This window comes from Dendrobates tinctorius, unplaced genomic scaffold (genome assembly GCF_039654945.1).
Source record: "Dendrobates tinctorius isolate UK_male_01 unplaced genomic scaffold, ASM3965494v1 ptg000596c, whole genome shotgun sequence".
Taxonomy (NCBI): domain Eukaryota; kingdom Metazoa; phylum Chordata; class Amphibia; order Anura; family Dendrobatidae; genus Dendrobates; species Dendrobates tinctorius.
The window spans coordinates 147,684-170,117 of record NW_027362252.1 but is presented as its reverse complement, the minus strand read 5'-3'; the positions used below and the strand labels follow the sequence as shown (position 1 = coordinate 170,117).

Sequence of the window (22,434 nt, the reverse complement as noted above, 5' to 3'; positions counted from 1 at the left end):
ACTGAGAAGGAGACTTAATAGCTGCCTACAAATATCTAAAGGGCTGTCACATTGTAGAAGGATCATCTTTATTCTCATTTGCACAAGGAAAGACTAGAAGCAATGGGATGAAACTGAATGGGAGGAGACACAGATTAGATATTAGAAAAAACTTTTTGACAGTTAGAGTGATCAATGAGTGGAACAGGCTGCCACGAGAGGTGGTGAGTTCTCCTTCAATAGAGGTCTTCAAACAGAGGCTGGACAGATATCTGTCTGGGATGATTTAGAGAATCCTGCTTTGAGCAGGGGGTTGGACCAGATGGCCCAGGAGGTCTTTTCCAACTCTACGATTCTATGAGTACTGTAGTGCGCAGGTGCCGGACTTCTCTGACCTTTTCCGGCGCCTGCGCACTGCAGTACTTTACTCTGTCCTCAATAGGGCAGATATAGTATGTCTGTCCAGGAGGCGCATCAGAAGTAAGAAGGAGGACGTCATCGCTAGAAGATGGGAGGCGCCAGACCGGACCGCGACACCCATCGGACCGGACCCCCGGGTGAGTATAATCTAACTTGTTTTTCTTATCTTTCAGGTTACATCGGGGACTTAGATAAGCCCCTGATGGCGGTGGCCGCATCTCATAGGCCTAAAATGAGGTGACAGATTCTCTTCAACCCCTTTCTGTCATGTGATGTACTATCCCGTCCATGTGCCCTGGGACTTAATTCCCAGGGATGGGATAGTACGTCACAGTGATCAGCGGCGCCCACGTGGTGAGCGCCGCTGATCGCGGCTGGGTGTCAGCTGATTATCACAGCTGACACCCAGCACAATGTGTCAGGGGCGGTCACGGACCGCCCCCGACACGTTAACCCCGCGGTGTACCGGGGGTTAAAGGGAAACATCGGCAGGGAGGGGACTCCCTCCGTGCTTCCCTGAGCCCCCCACATCAGCGCAATGTGCAGCGCTGCTGCGGGGGGCTCTTTCCCTGCAGGTCCCCGGATCCAAGATGGCGACAGGGACCTTCGGGGGCCTGCAGGGAGCTGGCTTCCTCAGTGCCTGCAAAGCGCAGGCAAGGAGGAAACCTGCACACTGCCTGTGACAGATTGCTGATCTGTCACAGTGATCTGTGATGTGACAGATCAGCGATCTCTCACAGGACAGGTATGTCCCACCTGGGACAATGTAATAAAGTAAAAAAAAAAAAAAAAGTGTAAAAATAATTTTAAAAAAATCGCTAAATAAAAAGAAAAAAAAAATATTCCCTAATAAAATCATTTTTTGGAAATAAAAAAAAAACAATAAAAGTACACATATTTGGTATCGCCGCATCCGTAACGACCCGCCCTATAAAACTGTCCCGTTAGTTAACCCCTTTAGCGAACCCCTTAAAAAATAAAAAGCGAAGCCAAAAATAATGATTTATTATCATACCGCCGAACAAAAAGTGCAATAACATGCGATCAAAAAGACGCATATAAATATTCATGGTACCACTGAAAACGTCATCTTGTCCCGCAAAAAACGAGCTGCCACACAGCGTCATCCGCAAAAAAATAAAAAGTTATAGCTCACAGAATAAAGCGATGCAAAAATAATTATTTTTTATATAAAATTGTTTTCAATGCATAAAAGCGCCAAAACATAAAAAAAGATCTAAATGAGGTATCGCTGTAACCGTACTGACCCGAAGAATAAAACCTCTTTATCAATTTTACCGCTCGCGGAACGGTGTAAACGCACCCCCCAAAAGAAATTCATGAAACGCTTGTTTTTGTTCGTTCTGCTTCCCAAAAATCGGAATAAAAAGCGATCAAAAGATGTCACGTGCCCGAACATGATACCAATATAAGCGTCAACTCGTCCCACAAAAAATAAGACCTCACATGACTCAGTGGGTCAAAATATAGAAATATTATAGCTCTCAATATGTGCTGATGCAAAAACTATTTTTACAATAAAAAGCGTCTTTTAGTGTGCTACAGCTGCCAAATATAAAAACCACCATAAATGGTAAATCAAACCCCCCGTTTTCACCCCCTTAGTTAGGGAAAAACAATAAAATTAAAAAAATGTATTTATTTCCATTTTCCCATTAGGGTTAGGGTTAGGGCTAGGGTTAGGGCTGAGATTAGGGTTAGGGGTGTGTTGGGGTTCGGGTTGGAGTTAGAATTGGGGGTTTCCACTGTTTGGGCACATCAGGTGCTCTCCAAATGCAACATGGCGTCTGATCTCAATTCCAGCCAATTCTGCGTTGAAAAAATTAAATGGTGCTCCTTCCCTTCCAAGGTCTGCCATGTGCCCAAACAGTGTTTTACCCCCACATATAGGATATCAGCGTACTCAGGACAAATTGAAAAACAACTTTTGGGGTCCAATTTCTCCTGTTACCCTTAGGAAAATAAAAAATTGGGGGCAAAAATATCATTTTTGTGAAAAAATGATTTTTTTATTTTCACGCCCGGGCGTTATAAACTTCTGTGAAGCACTTGGGGGTTCAAAGTGCTCACCACACATCTAGATAAGTTCCGTGGGGGGTCTAGTGTCCAAAATGGGATCACTTTTGGGGAGTTTCAATAGTTTAGGTACATCAGAGGCTCTCCAAACGCACATGACACCCGCAGAACATTCCATCAAAGTCTGCATTCCAAAACGTCACTTCTTCGCTTCCGAGCCCCGACGTGTGCCCATACAGTAGTTTTCTCCCACATATAAGGTATCAGTGTACTCAAGAAAAATTGGACAACAACTTTTGGGGTCCAATTTCTCCTGTTACCCTTGGGAAAATAAAAAATTGGGGACTAAATTATCATGTTTGTGGAAAAAATACGATTTTTTTATTTTCATGCCCGGGCATTATAAACTTCTGTGAAGCCCTTGGGGTTTCAAAGTGCTCACCACACATCTAGATAAGTTCCTTAGGGGGTCTAGTTTCCAAAATGGTGTCACTTTTGGGGGGTTTCCACTGTTTAGGTACATTCGGGGCTCTCCAAAGGCAACATGACACCCACAGAGCATTCCATCAAAGTCTGCATTCCAAAACGTCACTACTTCCCTTCCGAGCCCCGACGTGTGCCCATACAGTAGTTTTCTCCCACATATGGGCTATCAGCGTACTCAGGACAAATTGGACAACAAATTTTGGTGTCCAATTTCTCCTGGTACCCTTGGGAAAATAAAAAAATTGGTGACTAAAAGATCATGTTTGTGGAAAAAATACGATTTTTTAATTTTCACGCCCGGGCGTTATAAACTTCTGTGAAGCACTGGGGGGTTCAAAGTGCTCACCACACATCTAGATAAGTTCCTTGGGGGGTCCAGTTTCCAAAATGGTGTAATTTGTGGGGGGTTTTCACTGTTTTGGTACATCAGGGGCTTTCCAAACGCAACATGGTGTCCGATCTCAATTCCAGCCAAAAAGTCAAATGGCGCTGCTTCCCTTCCGAGCTCTGCCATGCGCCCAAATAGTGGTTTACCCCCACAAGTGGGGTATCAGCATACTCAGGACAAATTGCACAATAACTTTTAGGGTCCTGTTACCCTTGGAAAAATAAGAATTGAGGGTGAAAAGATCATTTTTGTGGAAAAAATATGATTTTTTAATTGTACGGCTGTATGTTATAAACTTCTGTGAAGCCCTTGGGGGTTCAAAGTTCTCACCACACATCTAGATAAGTTCCTTGGGGGGTCTAGTTTCCAACATGGTGTCATTTGTGGGGGGTTTCCACTGTTTTGGTACATCAGGGGTTTTCCAATCGTGACATGGTGTCCGATCTCAATTCCAGCCAAAAAAGTCAAATGGCGCTGCTTCCCTTCTGAGCTCTGCCATGCGCCCAAATAGTCGTTTACACCCACATATGGGGTATCAGCGTACTCATGTCAAATTTCACAATAACTTTTAGTGTCCTGTTACCCTTTGGAAAATTAAAATTGGGGGTGAAAAGATCATTTTTGTGGAAAAAATATGATTTTTTAATTGTACCGCTGTACGTTATAAACTTCTGTGAAGCCCTTCTTGGTTCAAAGTTCTCACCACATATCTAGATAAGTTCCTTGGGGGGTCTAGTTTCCAAAATGGGGTCACTTGTGGGGGGTTTCCACTGTTTAGGTACATCAGGGGCTCTCCAAACGTGACATGGCGTCCGATCTGAATTCTAGCCAATTTTGCATTGAAAAAGTCAAACGGCGCTCCTTCCCTTCTGAGCTCTGCCATGCGCCAAAACAGTGGTCCCCCCACATATCAGGTATCAGCGTACTCAGGACAAACTGCACAATAACTTTTGCAGTCCAACTTCTCCTGTTACCCTTGGTAAAATAAAAAAAATTGAAGTTAAATGTTCATTTTTTTTTTAAGTATTCAAAAAAATTCCTGTGAAGCACCTGAAGGGTTAATAAACTTCTTGAATGTGGTTTTGAGCACCTTAAGGGGTGCAATTTTTAGAATGGTGTCACTTTTGGGTATTTTCTATCATTTAGACCCCTCAAAGTGGCTTCAAATGTGATGTGGTCCGTAAAAATAAAATGGTGTTGCACAAATGAGAAATCGCTGGTCAATTTTTAACCCTTATAACTTCCTAAGAAAAAGACATTTGGGTTCCAAAATTGTGCTGATGTAAAGTAAACATGTGGAAAATGTTATTTATTAAGTTTTTTGTGTGCCGTATCTCTGTGATTTAAGGGCATAAAAATCAAAGTTGGAAAATTGCAAAATTTTCAAAATTTTTGCCAAATTTCTGTTTTTTTCACAAATAAACGCAAGTTATATGAATTAAATTTTACCACTAGCATGAAGTACAATATGTCACGAGAAAACAATTTCAGAATCACCAGGATCCATGGAAGCGTTCCAGAGTTATTACCTCATAAAGGGACAGTGGTCAGAATTGTAAAAATTGGCCCGGTCATGAACGTGCAAACCACCCTTGGGGGTTAAGGGGTTAAGGCAGACTCAATCCAATGATGTCATTTCATCATCTCCTTCAATAGAAGCTCATTCCAACCAGTCTCCTATATTGCAGTGACAAGGGGCAAAACCCCAAAACATCTGTCTGGAATTAGAGGTCTTTAGCTTTTTGAGATTCTAGTTTGGCTTTATATCCTAGGTCATGTGACCAGGCTCTTTAATAGGTCAATACTGACTTCTAGAATTGATTACTCCAAAAGGTGACATTGGGGACCCTGTTCTCTTCCTCTGTGAAAAACTATTTGCATTTTGCTTTGTTTTTACCCATTAGCCCCACTTTAATGGGTATGAACTGTGATCCCAGACATGGTCCATGGACACGAGTGACGGAGTTTATAGGTAAAGAACAAACCTTTTATTATAAACATGGGCAGAAAAAAAGGGCTGGATGCTTTCCTTAGCACATATGGAATTTTGGGTTATAGATAATTTAGTGACAAAGAATTTATAATTGGTGGAGAAAGGTTGAACTAGATGGACATAGGTCTTTTTACAACCTTTGTAACATTAGTGAAGAACTCCATCATAAATAAACAGCCCACAAAGAGGCAATATTGCATTTTCCTTTGATTACGTACAGGAGGTTGGGTGGACGTAAGAGATCATGAATATGAATAATAGAAATATAACTGACGAGAAGGAAGTCCTGCAATTCTCTACGGTTGGGTATTCACCCTCCCATGCAGGCAGCACAGAGGAGTGGCATCTCGCAGGCAGCTAAATATAGCCAGCACTACCGTGGTTTATTTTAGCATTGGTGAGGTGGGAGAGGGGATCCCACACATACTGGCTGTCATCCCCTGCACCCCTCCCCATAGATCCCCCATACAGTCAGTGCAGCTTGTCACTATCAGCAAGGACAGCGTGGGAAGCTAAGCCACCACCATGGAGCTGCTGTCATCTCTCAGCCTGGAGGACCTGGCTGTATCGTTCTCCAAATTACCTGTCTTCCCACTGTTTGATGTGGCGTATTATATTATCTCCATCCTATATCTCAAGTATGAGCCAGGTGGGTCATTTCAGCTTAAGTGTGCATGTACTGATGGCATTTACTAGCTTCACATGTCTCACGCATGTATTCTTCATACATAGTTAGCATTGCAGGGGTTAAGTGCGTTAGTCTGTGACAACTGCTAATTTGCCTTTTAAGGTATACAGAAAATATAGTAAGACAATGAATGGCTGGATTGTTGGTTGTTTCATACCAGCAGGATAAAACAAGGCTTGAGAAAAATATCTAACGTGTTCTGACCTAGCCGACACAAACGTAGTGTATGAAATCAGCCCTAAATTTGTGAATAGTAGAAACAACAGTAAGCTGACAGGTAATAATGATGTTGAAGCTGATGGTTCAAAAATTGTAGTTTTAATACTTTAGTTAAACACCAAATGAAATAACACAAAAGATAAATGTAGCATCATTATCCATAATAGCAACGTATAATATAACATAGAATACAAACATTAAAAAGCATGGGCAGGAAGTGGACTTGTGTTCACATAAACTGAATGTCAACCTGAAAAAAATAAGTTATCTAGGGTCAGCATGTATAGCCTGTATAATTAGACACACCGGGCCCATTAGCACAACCCATGTTTGGCCACCATGGACAACAGCAGTTCCCCCTCTGCTCCGAGTGCCCGCTCATCTCAGCACAGCAAGTGTTACGGTTGTGCTAGGATGGGTAGAAAAAGCTAGGACAACCTGGAGTGGACATTCTGGGTCATGGCTCCAGAGCCCCCGCGGGCGAGCTGACCAGGTGGAGCCACCCCCTATACAGGGAGTGTTAGGGGCAGGCCCACAAGGGATGAAACCGTGACAGCCGGAGCCAAAGGGGCAACTGGGTAAGCACCAGGGAGACTAGGGTAGTGAGTCAGAGAAGCAACAGAGAGGAAGTAACAGTGAACACAGAGCCTAAGAGGCACAAGGACGAGGAGCACTCGGGACTGGCGGAGACTGGAGGCTACAAGAGGAGAGACAGTAACAATGAAGATAAGGACCTAAGGTAGAACAGACAAAGGGAACAATAGGCAGGAAGCACTCAGGTTACCAGAGACGGTAGCACAGGGGAAGACACCAGAGGGGAGACAGAGACAGGGACACAGCAATAGCGAGGAGGAGGACACAGAAGCTATCAGCGACAGCACAGGCGGAGCAAACAAGGTAGGGATACCGGGCCTGGGAGATGGGTGAACGCTGGCCGAACAGACAGCGACACAGCAAAGATACACAGGCGTCTTACCTGGGAAGACGCTGGGAAGAAATAGACGGTGAGCTCCGCCATGTTGGGGGCGGAGCCACCGCGTCACAGGTTCCAGTCAGAGCATTGGGCGCAGGAGCGACGACGAGGAGGCCGGATGTCAGGAGCGGGGACGCGTCGTGGAGCGGGGGGTGCATCGGGAGGTGCGCAGGTAAGTCACGGCGCCGGTGGGGGTCATGACAGCAAGCACCATGTGCTGACATCATAGCGTCGGCTGTCAGTGTCTGTGTCATTGAGGTCAGACGCAGAGGGTGAATAATGGGAGAGGGAGGATGTCGCTCCCTGTCTCATCATTGCTTTCAACTGTATCTCCATCCAACTGACACAGTTAGGCCGGGGTCACACTGGCGAGGAATACGGCCGAGTGAGAGGCGCTAAAAGCATGCATTAGACACGGACCAATGATTCTCTATGGGGTCCCTCGCACCAGCCGTATATTTCTCATCCGTATTCTACGCTCCGTGCCAATCGCAGCATGCTGCGATTGTCAGCGTACTACGGCCGTAGTACGCCAATGCAAGTCTATGGGTGCGCAAAAAATACGCATTACACACGGACCACACATGTGACTTGCGAGAAATACGCACCCGGTGTCTTTTAGCAAAGCCGGCAATTCAGTGCGCTATACAGTAAACTAACACTGACAGTTTTAATAAAGAAATGAAAGAATAGATATATACACTTAGAATACATATAGAATATATATATATATATATATATATATATATGCATTCTATGTGTCTATATCTATTCTTTGGTTTCTTTTTTTTTTTTTTTAAACCAGTTATTTTTATTTAGGTTTCAAAAGATTTTAAACAATAAACAGTGGATATCAATATACATGTAACAATTCACATATCTTGTAGTAATACAATCAAAGCCATCCCCCCCTCCCCCCTCCCCCAATACTCCTTGTGCCGGGTATACTTGAGAGTCTTAGCAATCATATCACCGCCATCCAGGCGGACCATATTTTTTCGAAAGTTCTTTCACCATGCCTTCGCCTGTAAATGCTTTCCTCTAAATGCATTACCGTACGTGTCTGAGCAATAAATTCCCTCCTAGTGGGGGGTTCCGAATCCTTCCATTTTCGTGCTATTAGTTTGCGTGCCACATACAGCAACCTCGCTATTGCCACTTTGTAATGTTCTGAGACAGGTATCCCATCCACCTCCCCCAAAACACACAGCACTGGATTCCTGTCGAGCGTACATGCATAAGCTCTCTCAATTTTGTTGATAACGACCAGCCAGTATGCCACCAGCCACGGACACGACCATAGCATGTGTAACAGTCCGGCCTGGTCTGTGCCACATCTAGGGCAGCTAGAGTCTCCCCTCAAGCCCACCTTGAATAGGACCAGCGGTGTTTTGTATGTTCTATGTATTACATATAATTGGGAGACCCGTGCCTGCTCGCTTAGAGAGATCTTCGGGACATATTCAAGAATAGCCTCCCATTGTTCTGTTGTGAGGGTACCCACCTCCCTTTCCCATTTACTCTTTGCAGTGAGGTGATTGTCCCCCAGATAGGAGTGTAGTAGATCATGATATATGCTCGATATAACTCCCCTCGTCCCTCCCTTCATACACACAAAGTCTAATACAATGTCGCCCTGAACCGTCATGGCTCCCAATCTACACTATGCCCTCCAAGCATGTCGAAGCATATCGTATTGAAACCCCCATACCGAAGGCAAATCAAATTCCTCTCTCAATGTCTCAAAGGTCTTCAGGTCCGTTCCACTCTGCAGCTGGCACACATATCTCACTCCTTTCGCCTTCCAATTGCCCATTTGACTCAGCTTATTAAGTTCCGGCAGATGCTCATTGTCCCACACCGGTGAGTACCTAGTCAGCTCATCCACCCCTCTGATCCTTTTAATGGTGTCCCATACCTTCTGAATCATGCCTATGGTAGGATATGGTGCTCCCAGTTTCTTAAAGGTACCATCCTCTAGACCCTGGATAAGTGGGCGTCTCCCCGTCACATGTACCAGCACCCAGTGAGCTGCTCCTCCACAATCAAGCTCTCTCCATCCCCTGACATGCTGGCCCTGTACTGCCAAAGAAATAGACCCATGGATTTGGTGCGGCCAGTCCTCCCTCTTCCTTTCCTTTTTGCAGAGTTCCAAATTTAATCCGTGCCTGCTTCTTGCCCCATATCAAGGATCTGAAGATAGAATCAATGACCCGAAACCGTTTTTTTTGGCAGCCATATCGGCGAATTGTGCAAAACGTACATTAGTTGTGGCATAAGGACCATCTTAATCAGGTTAGTTCTACCCGTTACCGTTAAAGCCAATTTGCACCATGCACCTATTTTCCCTTTACATTTCTCTAGCAGAGGAACCAAATTCAGACACGTGAATCAGGACAGTGGAAGAGCTACCCATATCCCTAGGTATTTAAACTGTGAAACTAGCTGGAGTTGTTTCCCCCTCTCATCTATCTCCTCCGCTTCTATTGCTCTATCCACAGCCATGACATAAGACTTGTGCCAATTTATCTCCAGTCCCGAAATGCTCCCAAATTGTTTACTTACATCCATCGCGCACCCCAGTGTCTCTCCTGCACTTTCCAAAAACAACAGGATGTCGTCGGCATACAATGATATTTTTTCTTCCAGCTTCCCAAATTTAAATCCGACCACTCCCCTCTCAGCTCTGATCTTGGCCGCCAGGGGCTCCACTGCCACCGCGAACAATAGCGGGGACAGCGGACACCCCTGCCTTGTGCCCCTATGCAAGTCAAACATCCCGGACTGTTCTCCATTCACCTTAACTACCGCCTTTGGGGATGAGTACAATAACTTCACCCAGGCCATGAACGCGGGGCCGAATCCCATCAGTTCCATGATTTTCCATAAGTATTGCCATTCCACGCTATCAAATGCTTTCCTAGCTTCCAATGACATCACTATTCTCCTGCCACCATTATCAGCAGGCAGTTGCATATTAAGAAATAATCTTCTTAAGTTAACAGCCGTGGAGCGGTTAGGCATAAAGGCCGACTGGTCCTCGTGTATAATGGTATGCGCAACCCCGGTGAGCCGGGTGGCCAGGATCTTAGCGAGTATTTTGACATCCGTTGTCAACAACGAAATGGGCCTGTAAGACTCCGCATCCATGGGATCTTTTCCCTCCTTCGGCAGAACTACTATCACCGCTTCCTCCATTGATCTCGGCAGTGCCCCCGTCACTAAAGCCTCATCAAACACAGATTTCAATTTCAGAGCCAGCAGTTCCACTAACTCCCTGTACACCTCCCCAGGTAGACCATCAGCTCCCGGTGATTTGTTATTGGGCATATACAGTATTGCAGATTCCACCTCCTCCACACTCACAGGTTCTTCCAACCTCAACCTATCTTCCTCAGACAATTTAGGTAGTGAAATGCCTTCCAAAAAATTCTCCACATCCCCCTCTGTGTCCCGTGCTCTCGAAGTGTACAGTGCCATGTAATATGTCTTGAAGACCTCCAGTATGTCCTTTGTGTCTGTCAGAGTCTCCCCTGTTTGATCTCTCAGTTTATACACCCTGGAAGACTCCCTCTGTGCCGCAGATATCACCGCCAACAAGTGACCTACTCTCTCTCCTTCTTCAAAGAATTGGGCTTGCTGAAATGCCCTTTTCCTCTCAGTTTGCATCATGTGCAGTTTATCAACTGCCTCCTGAGCCAATTTTAGTCTATTGTGAGCTTCACTCGTTGGCAACAAAATCATGCCTGCCTCCGCTCTTGTCAGGTCATCCTTTATTTGTTGATCTGCCAATTTAGTTTTGGTCTTACACCTCGCAATCTCACTTATAAAAAGTCCCCTCGTAAACGCCTTCATGGCATCCCATACCGTTGTGGCCTCAGTACTCCCTTCATTCATTTGGAAGAAGTGCTCTAGCTCTTTGGTTATGCCACCCATGTCCACCACTTTAAGCCACGTCGGGTGAAGACGCCAACCTTCCCTCTGACCCTGAGCAGATCTCACCAGAAGCGTGAACACCATAGGACCATGATCCGAGAGAGTCCTCTGTAGGTATTCCACCTCCCCCACCATCCCGTCCATAGCGGTATCCCCCAAAGCCAGGTCTATCCTCGACAGTGTTCCATGTGTTGCCGAATGACATGAAAAAGTCCTCTTACCCTCATTTCGTACTCTCCACAGATCTACCAGCCCAAGTTCCCCTACATACTTGCCAAAGGCAGTCATCCTGTCCTGTCCAGCTTCCGTTACTGCCGGTCTTACTTTATCCCAATAATCATTCATAGTGTTGTTAACATCTCCCATAATCAACAACGGAGTCTCCCCCCATCTGCCCGTCAGTTCCAGTACTGCTTGTAGTTTCTTTTTAGAGTAAGGTGGAGGAATATATAAAGCCACTAAAATCATTTTGTGTCCGAACAATCTGCAAGCAATCCATACATACTGCCCTTCACTGTCTACATGCACTTCCAGCTCTTCATAATGTGTGTTTTTGTGTATTAGGACTGACACCCCCCTGGAGTACGAGGAATAAGTAGAATGATATGTCTTTAGCATCCAGGCTCTTGACAACCAGTGCATAGTGTCTCTAGTGAGATGTGTCTCCTGCAAGCATGCGATCATAGGTTCACAGGATTTGATATGATTCAGAACAGCCGCCCTCTTAACCTTATCAGATATACCACGTACATTCCAACTTAACATCCGAACAGTACGGTTACTCATTGTGCATTAGAAAGAACAATCCATCATCATCAAGTAACATCATTACATTGTGGTCCCAATCATACCCGGTCAAACAGCATGAAAACCCCCATCTTCGTACAAATCTGCCCCACCCACCTCCCCCCATCCCTCTCCGCTTCCCCTCCCCCCACCCTTCCCCTTTTGCAGTTGTCACTCTCTCCCCAACGTGAGAGTGGGAGCTCAAAGAACCTGAGCAACGTCTCAGTATTCTGCACTTCAACATGCGTCGTGTCCTCCTCCATCATTGGCAGCCTCTCCGCCATATTGTCAACAGTATGCATAGTCCCGAACCATTAGTCAAACAATTAACCATAATACGTAGATCCCAGTGGGGAGTTCTCCCCCTCCTCTGCGCTCCTATTTAGCAGAGTAAAGCAGCGCCACAACCCTGTCCAGTGATCAGTCTAGCAGGGTCATGTGGTCATATTGCCATTATCTTCTCTCAATTTGCTCCGGTTGCGCTCCAACCACGAAGCAGCCTCAACCGGTGACGGGAAAAAAATGACCTTTCCAAAAGCTTCCACTCTTAATTTAGCAGGATAAATTGTAGAGTATTTCAAATGCAAAGAGCGGAGCTGTTTCTTCACTTCGCCATACCGCAGTCGCAACTTTTGCACCTTGGCTGAGTAATTCGGGTATATTTCGATTCGTTTGCCCTCCAGGTTAAGATCTGTCAACTTTCCAGCCTTTCGTAAGATAGTGTCCCTGTCTCTGCAATTCAGGATTCTGGCTAGCATCGTGCGAGGTCCATCTCCCGGCACTGGGGGTCTCATGGGTACGCGATGGGCACGCTCCACCGCAAACACTCTCGACAAGTTATCAGCACCAAACTTGTCCATCAGCCAGGTTTCAATAAAGGCTGTGGAGTCAGCACCCTCAGCTCTCTCAGGGATGCCCACAATGCGCAATTGTTCCTACGTGACCGGTTTTCCAGGTCATCATTTTTATTGGCTACTACCGTGATCCTCTGTGTGTGCTGTTGTTGTGTCTTTTGCACTGAGGTTAAGTGATCTTCTGTTACACCAACTCTGTCCTCCACCTCAGTTAATCTGGCTGTAACTTTCTGCATAGGTGTTTTTATGCCTCCCATTTCTTCTTTCAGGCAATTCACCTGCTTTTTTAGAGCAGTTAAGGCAGTCTTGCAGTATAAGACAGCTTGGAATACATCCCGCAGGGTGGGCTCTGCTACATCTGCACTTTCAGCTAACTGCACAGTGTCACCATCCCCCTCTTCCTCCTGCTCCAGCTCTGCATTCAGCACAGGCATCTCCTCATCATCTTCCTCCTCATCTCTGTGCTTCTCACTCCCTCCATTTCCTTCTTCATCTGTCTCTATGCCCCTCACATACCTGGTCAGCCGGGCTGAGACTTCCAGCCTCTGTGCATAGGCTGTGTTTCTTCTTCCCGCCTCCTCCTCTCTCTCAGCACCATCTTGGACTGAGGCACAGCTGCAGGCTCCGGCATCTTTCTGCCTTTTGCGGCCCATGTCTGTCTCTGAGTCTGGCAGAATCTCGCCCCTGACTCCTGGGACCTTCAGACATCTGATCCTGGTAAAGGAATTAGCTGGTTTGGGCTCTGTGCAGGATAATTGAGGCTAATGGTGGCAGAGAAGCACAGCCACCCGACTTCTCACATCAAGAGCTAGGCCCCGCCCCTTTGGTTTCTGTTATAAACCCTGTCATAGGGCTCCATTATATGTCCATTTTGCAAGCCTGCGAGAAAATCTCGCCATACGGATGCCATACGGATTACATACGGATGCTTACATGCGCAAAATACGCGACCACACCTTGATTACGGATGACATACGGAGCACTGTTTAGGGGCCATTCATCCATATTACGCATGTAAAATACTGACCGTATTTTACGTCGGTTAGTGTGACCCCGGCCTTAAACTTGTGATGATGGGGGGCAATGTTGGCACCGGGCCCCCACTCCTGCTCAAGGGACCCATACCAGCCAGGTGGCAGTGCAGGGAGATCGAGTCTCCCTTCTATACTGCAGAGTGTAACTCTAAGGGTGTGCTGCGCACACCGATACAGTTGCAGTAGCGTAGCCCGGGTGGGCCCCTCAGAGCGTGGGTCCCGGGGCGACCACCCCCTCTGCCTATTCCCCGGTAGCTCCTCTACTGGGCTTGAGATATTAGCTTTCTGTTGTTAGACCCTGGTGTAACTGATAAACAAATGATAACTAGATGTATTTTAAGATGATAAATAAATGTATCTTTAAAAATGACTTTCTTACCCTTATAAGCATGGTTTTGTGTGTGTGTTGTGATGTAATATCTATCCACATTGCAAAACACAAATTTACATTGAGTCAGTTGTTGTAAAGCTGAGGCACTTGCATATAGTACAGTTATAAGCAATTCCCTAATATAGACATACGGTGCAGTCTACAATCACCTAGATGTTATGAATGACCTTCTAAAGAGGGCTTTGTCCATATACTGTCTCTTTTAGAAGACCACAAAGGAACACAACCTCTATTACAAGTTAGGGTTAGTAGATCATCAAAGATAGGTCCTTCATCCAGGGATTTATTCTGATGCCTTACTTGGAGATCGGTAGACATTTTTCCCCAATATAAGGAAAATTGACTTCTGTTTCATGAGGATGAGAATTTTGGCCTTCCTCTCAAGCAACATTGCAGGAATTATGGGATGAATTCATTGGACTTTTAATAATAATAATAATAATAATAATAATAATAATAACCTTTATTTGTATAGCGCCAACATATTTCGCAGCGTTTTACAGTTTAACAAGTAACAACGTTAACAATACAATAATTAATGCAAAATTAGACAACCCTGCTCGTGAGAGCTTACAATCTACAATGAGGTGGGCGAGATACAAAATACAGGTGTGTATTCACAATGATGGTCCAGCCATCTTGAGGGAGTGGGGGATAGATGGGGATAGTGAATGGGCTACACATGCACACTTTCACATAAAATGGCTCTGATTACTGAATGTGATAGGCCGCCCTGAACAAATGTGTTTTGAGGGAGCGCCTAAAACTATGCAAATTGTGGATAGTCCTAATTTCTTAGGATAGAGCATTCCAGAGGATTGGCGCAGCATGGGAGAAGTCTTGGAGTTGGGAATGGGAGGTACGGATTAGTGCGGAGGTTAGTCGAAAGTTGTTTGCAGAGCGCAGTGGTCAGTTAGGCCGATTGACAGAAATGAAGGAGGAGATGTAAGGGGGTGCCGCACTGTGGAGAGCTTTGTGGGTGAGAACAAGTACTTTGAATTGGAAACTATAATGAATGGGCAGCCAATGTAATGATTGGCGAAGAGCGGACGCGTCCGAGTACCGATTAGCCAGATGGATGACCCTGGCTAATCGGTACTCGTCGAGTAACGGTGAGACCAATTAATAGAGCGTTGCAGTAGTCCAGGTGGGAGTGGATCAAGGGTTTTTGTTGTTTCCATGGTGAGAAAAGGGTGGATTCTAGAGATGTTCTTTAGGCGTAGGTGGCAAGAGCAGGCAAGAGATTGTACATGGGATGTGAAGGAGAGATTGGGGTCAAACATAATACCAAGACAGCGCACCTGCTGTCGAGGTGTTATTATGGTGCCACCCATGGAGAAGGAAATGTCAGGTTTAGGGAGGTTAGTAGATGGCGGGAGCAGAAGAAGCTCAGTTTTGGAGAGGTTGCGTTTCAGATAGAGAGTGGACATGATGTTGGAGACTGCTGACAGACAGTCACTGGCATTCTGTAGTACAACGGGGGTAAGGTCAGGGGATGACATGTATAGTTGTGTGTCATCAGCATAAAGATGGTACTGAAAGCCAAATCTGCTGATGGTCTGCCCAATTGGGGCCGTGTAAAAAGAGAAGAGAAGGTGGCCAAGAACTAAGCCTTGAGGCACCCCCAACAGTGAGAGGAAGAGGAGATGAAGTGGAGCCAGTGAACAAAACACTGAAGGAGCGGTCAGAAAGATAGGAAGAGAACCAGGAGAGAGCAGTGTCCTTAATGCCTAGTGACTGGAGCCTAGAGAGAAGGAGACGCTATTCAACAGTGTAAAAAGTTTCAGAAAGGTCGAGAAGAATGAGCAGAGAGTGTTCACAGTTACATTTTGCTGTCAGAAGGTCATTGTTAACTTTGATGAGTGCAGTTTCAGTCGAATGTAGGGAGCGGAAGCCGCATTGTGAAGGGTCTTGGAGGGAGTGACTGATGAGTTAACAGGTAAGGCGGGAGTAGACTAGGTGTTCCAAGAGTTTTTGAAGGAGGATGGGAAAATTCCCAAGGAGAGGGAGAGATTTAAGATTGTAGTTAGGTGAGTTGTGACGACTGGAGAGAGAGACTCGAAGAGATGTGAGGGAATGGGGTCGGTAGTACATGTAGTCAGACGAGAAGAAGAGAGGAGTCTGGAGACTTCTTATTCTGCAATGGGATCAAATGTGGAGAGTGAGCTAGGGGAAATGCAGGGAGGGATGGGAGTCATAGCACTTAGTGGTTGGGAGCGGATTTCCTGACGGATGTTATCTATTTTCTCTATAAAGTGGGAGGCCAGGTCATCAGCACAAATGTCTGTGATAGGGGCTTGTGCTTTTGGCCTGAGGAGGGAGTGAAAGGTGTCAAAAAGTTTCTTGGGGTTGTTGGATAGTGAGGAGATCAGGGTGGTGAAGTAGGTCTGTTTGGCGAGGTGAAGGGCAGAGTTATAGGTTCTTAACATAAATTTGAAGTGGATGAAGTCTTCTGGAGTGCGGGTTTTCCTCCATAAGCGTTCAGCACTCCTAGAGCATTGCTGGCAAAGTCAAGTTTGCGATGTGAGCCAGGTTGTTTTACTCTGTGCTTGGAGGTTCTGAGGGTGAGGGGCGCTACTTGGTCAAGGTTGCTTCTGAGAGTGTCATTGTAGTGATGTACAGCCAGATCAGGACAGGAAAAAGAGGAGATAGGGGACAGTAATGAGTGTAGGGAGTCTGCAAGTGTATGAGGGATAATGGCTTGTAAATTTCTGAATGTGTGGTAGGTAGGCCTGTGCTGGGGTGGGCAAGGATTTGTGAGCGTGAAGGAGAGAATGTTGTGGTCAGAGAGGGGAAGCAGTGAGTTATAGGAGATTGAACAGAGTCGGACAAACACCAGGTCAAGGGTGTTACCGTTTTGTGTGTCTCAGGGGTTGAAAGCTGTGAGAGGCCGAGAGAAAAGGTTAGTGATAGAAGTTGGGATGCAGATGTGGAAGTGGGGCTGTTATTGGGGATGTTGAAGTCTCCCAGGATAAGGGTTGGGAGTTCTGAGGCCATGAAGTGCGGCAGCCAGGCTGAGTGAGCCTGGGGGCCGGTATATGACTGCTACTCTGAGGGAGAGGGGACGGAAGAGCCTGATGGTGTGGATCTCAAAAGAAGGGAATGAGAGTTTCTTGATTCTCACTGTGTATACTACAGTATGTTTCCACCATGTTGGCTGATCTTCCTGTTATTTTTAGTATACCTAAGTTATATCAAACTTAGTTTTTTGTTAAAACTTATGGCTAAAAAGTTAGCACTTAACTTGAAATATTTATGCACTGTCCTCCTACATGAAATACTAGCACTTGACATAAGATCATTAATCCCTATAGAGATGTGAAAAAATAGAAACTTGGAAGAAGAAGAAAATGTAAAATTGATATTTTGAAGAATAGAGTACTGGGTGTTCCTTTTTATTTGTTTTTCTTATGTTCAGCTTCCATTTTACTGCAAATTTTCACGTGTTTACATGAAAAATATTCAGAATTGAAAGTCCTCAGTGTTAGGCGTCAGGTTTCTGCATCTGCTCTGCAGGAATCCAGAGCCTCACATTCTGCGGTCTCCTGCTGTCTATCTACCGCAGAGGAGATTACTTTGCAGCAGATCGCTCCAGAGGCTAAGTCCCTCTGTTCTCCTACTGGGCATGCTCACGAGGCGATCTCCCATTGGAGATCGGGAGTCATGTGCCCAGGTCCTGTTCCAGATCTCATTGGTCCATCTCGGAGATCTGGAAGCTTCCAGAAGGTCCCGGCTATAAAAAGCGCGCATGACCGTTCGGCCATGCGCTAGTATAGTCTCTAGTTGCTACTGTGTGAATGATGATGGATGTATGAACCTTCGATTGACTCATTAAGATCCCCTCCCTCTGATATTACAAATTTGTACAGGGACTTAGATTAGAGTCAGCGCCAGCCCGTGGCAAGCCTCAAGCCACTACAGCATCATCCACAGAGCTAGTGTCTGACATTGCGTCTGCTTCCTTGCTTTGTCGACTAGAGGCAGTGTCCTACGCCGCGCTGCAGTTGCAGCCCTCTTTGGCGCCCACAGTAGCGATGCCACACACACGGTAGGTCTAGAGGGACGCAGCTCCTCTGTCTTGCTTCCTGCTCCTGTGACCAGATACCGTGTGTGCATTTACCTGAGACCTGTGACACTAACAGGCTCAGCCTTTTGTGTTTACCTCTGCTGACATCTCTGTGAGCAAACAGAGATTGCTTACCGCACTTGGGTGACGTTCAACTCGCATGCGCATTTCTGCCATATTGCTTGTCTGTCACTACATAGCAGCAGTGTTCATACCTACTGCACTGTGGACCCCGAGCAGCGAACGCACTTTATTATTTATTTTTATTTAGTGCGTTCCGCCGTTCCTAACACTCAGTGGGTGATGATACCTTTTAATGGCTAACTGAAAAGATGGTAACACATTGCAAGCTTTCGAGACTACGCAGGTCTCTTCATCAGGCTAGACTAATACAAAATCTTGCAATGTGTTACCTTCTTTTCAATTAGCCATTAAAAGGTATCAACCACTGAGGACTCTCAATTCTGAATATTTTTCAATCTTCTGGTTAACAAATCTTCTGGTACAAAGATATACATCTTTCACGTGTTTACATCTAATTTCTATATGAATGGATGCAAATACACAATGGTTTAAATGAGGTCAACATTTGCATATTACACTTAGTGCAGTTACTGCTGCTATATGACTAAAGCCGGAGTCACACTATCTTATGGCATCAGATACGATATGCTAATGACCCTCGGCTCCTGCCCTGCTGCGAGCAGGAGCCGAGTGTTCTGCTACTGTGCTCCGAGCCTCTCGCACAGAGAGGATTGGAGCACAGCTGCGGAGAAGGCGGAGAAATAAATTTCTCCATCTTCTCCATTGTCGGGGTCAGTGTAGATCACACAGCACTCGAATGATATCCAAGTGATGTGCGTTGTCTCACTCGCACCCATAGACTTATATGGGTGCGAGTGAGCTGAGACTCGGCCGAGTCTCGGTGCCAATTGCAGCATGCTGCATGAGAAAGTAATCGTGGATGTGATCTGTCCCCATTGATTAACACAGGGCCGAGTGCTATGCGCTGTTTTCTCACATAGTACTTGTCCATATTCCACGCCTTAGTATAGCAATAGGCACATTTATATTGGTCTATTAAACACCAGTGTATTGAGCAGTCCTGTCTTCTAAATGGACGGGTTGCTAAAATTGGTGTAACTAATAAGGCCCTATCTACATGACTGGTGTAATATTTATTTATTTTTATTTATTTTACTCATTTATATAGCGTCATTATTTCCACAACGCTTTACAGACATTATCATCGCTGTCCCCAATGGGGCTCAAAATCTAAATTCTCTATCAGTATATCTGTGTGTCATATGTGCAATATTAATGCATTCCATTGGGTACTAGGACTAAGTGGAGATCAGGAGTGTTTTTATCGTTTGTCCTCTCAATGTGGAGCTCCATTGGCTTTTCATGTGCCTGTCTGGCAAGCACAAAATGTTATTTGGGGCTTTTCTACTCCCCCAACTCACAAAATTATGGCTTTGTAAAGTGAAAACCATATATTTAGTGCTTAAAACACCACTCCAGGGTTTGTTTTTTTATTTTGCCAATTCAGTGCTAGACTGCTGGCACTAATGTACTGTATGTTTTCTGCACCTATTAATATTATTATAGGCCCCAATCTGGTAGCTTCTGACTGCAACTTCTGACTGACCTGAAGTCAGAGCTAATGGCCAATAGGTCTTAATGGGAGTCTCTGGGAGTCTTGTTCTGGCTCTCATGGATTTACATGGAGTAGTAACCTCCGGCTCATCTAGCAAATACTAGAGCAATCCAGCAGGTCACAAACTGCATGTATTTTTGCATACTGTAGAGCTTTTTAGGAGCTACTGTTCATTCTTAAAACAGGAAGACTGCAAATAGCATTATAGCTCTTATCATCCAGGGCCAATGCATTACATGGCCGTAATTAGAGGTGGACAAACCATTGGTGCCACCCACCTGTGTAGCCACACAAGGGGCCCTGGAGGTAAGGGGGCCACTACCACCTCCAAAGCCGGTGGAATTGTTCATTATGATGAGTTAATGGATTGCAAAGGGCCCATATATTGTTCTTGTTCAGGGGCCTCTTCTGCCTGTGTCCTCTTCTGGCAGTACTGAACAAAGCTGGACATCTTTGGCAGCTGACAGCCAAACACTTGTTCACCCTTTAACTATCATTTCTACTCCCCCATACATATGAGTGATAAACTCTGTGGAGCATGCATGTGTAAAGGTCGGCCTGGGACATAGTCATGGCCGAGGACACCGGGGCACCTGAGCCCTGGCCTCCCTTCACAGACACATTACATTGCTCTTTTAGTACACTTGCCACCACATTCCTGGTGCTGCTGAGGTCCACCCTCCTTTTCGTGGGGTCACCTTTGGCCTTGGATGAATGATCGGAGACACAGCCGAAGTATAATTCAAAATACAAAACTTTACTCTCAGAACTTTGCAGTACATCCAGATCCAGTACAGCATTTACAGCAGTACTCACCTCACTTCTTCCTTCCCTTACCTTCTCTGTCACATGGCTCGAGATCGGGTCATACCGTACTGTACACTTCCTCGGTATTCTCCCTGTGCAGCCTGGCTTCCTTTGAGAGTTCCCCCCCGGCCGTTTCACCCCGACTCTGAGGGTGTCTGCCCATGCTAGGAACTGCCACTTGATCAGTGCACTGCCGTCTGTCCTGCCATGTAGTTTCTTTTCCAGTAACTCCTCTAGTAACTTTTCTATCAACTTTTTTGCTATAGGTATACTGCTTGCACTTCTGCTGCAACTTCACTGCTTCTTGCTCAGGCTGTGGTGATGCTGCTTCCCACATTCTGGATGACTGGGCACTCACTTCTGTATAAACGTTGCGGCATATTTAGCTTGCCTGGGCCAGAGGCCACCCGAGCTCTATGGGCGTCCTCTCCCCCACTGTCCCTAACCAGGAAGCTTTCTTCCCTTTAGCTACTTGACCCCTCCAATCTTAACTATCTACATGCCCACTAGACTCTTCATTGTACTATATACAATTCAGTGCCCCATCTAGTGGCCCACTTACATTATTATGTTACATTAGAAGGTAGATATATATAATAGCGTGATATACACAACATAATAAGGAGATTACATTGCAGCAAAATTTAAATATACTCATATACATACATTAGCATAGGGAGCCTAAAGGGGTAAAGCTTCCAACCCCTTACACATGTGTTTTCAATAAGAAGGGTGAGAAAGCTGCTGCCAGGCAGTTCTAGCAGAGGCTTATTTCCTAGGAGAACAAATGAGTTGGGTGTTAACATCCAAACTGTGTGACCCTTATCTCCTGTAACATCATCTCAGAATTTGGAGGCACCCATACACATTTTATTGTTTGATCATACTAGCGTGACATGATAGACGTAAAACTCAGTGTATGATTGTCAGATCCCTCCAGATCCCTTAATTTGTGTTCTTGGTTACACAGCTAAAATCCCTGTGAGTGAGAATCACAGACTGGCTATCGAGGTGTGGGTACTATATCATGCCAGAGGAAGTATAGCTTCTTGTTGGAAAAATCCTAGCTCTCTGGTTGTTGGAGAGGTAATACCACGGATGATTAACTCTATATGCCTTGAGAAATATGTTTACCAAAGAAGGGGAACATATCAGAAATTTGAAGATATATGGGCACCCTGGCTGGATAGACCAAATCTAGACCCCTGACTTTAGCGTGGTCTAGATTAATCTTACAAATGTTTTGAATTATAAGCAGAGTGAGTGATTAATCTGTGACTATCTTCATAAATATATGTTATCATAAGTGACTTCACTGTTATGACGGTATGTTGTCTTTATCTATTCGCCATTGTTTATAGTGGTATCTTTGTATTCTTCTCTCAACAGCAGCAAACAGCAGCATATAGATATTGGGGTAAGAGGGGGAGGTGGGGTGGATAATGGCTGAGGTTTAATTATATTGTATTTTTGAACATGTTTAATAAAAAAAATAATATCTGATTAAAAAAAAAAGAACCTGATACATGCTACTCAATCCACTATAAACACTGCAGCGTTTCATAAAAAAACATACTGTGCTGGAGACTGGTCAAACAGGCAGGTCCTTGGCGGCTTCTCCCACTGACAGTGACTGACATGTCTCTACCTATACGTGCATGTAGGCAATGACATGTCAATCCAGGGCAGCTTGCGGGGAGAAGCCGTCGAGGACCCT

The 22,434-nt window shown here is 45.3% G+C and overlaps 1 protein-coding gene across 1 annotated transcript in view; it reads left to right on the top strand.

Moving 5' to 3' along the window:
- The first annotated feature begins 5,639 nt into the window (after positions 1–5,639).
- The window catches only part of LOC141078785 (trimeric intracellular cation channel type A), a 123,555-nt gene continuing 106,760 nt past the window's right edge, over positions 5,640–22,434 (top strand). The window contains exon 1 of the mRNA XM_073565223.1: positions 5,640–5,952. Coding sequence (XP_073421324.1) covers positions 5,829–5,952 — 124 coding nt within the window. The 5' untranslated portion in view covers positions 5,640–5,828. The remainder of the gene's footprint in view (positions 5,953–22,434) is intronic.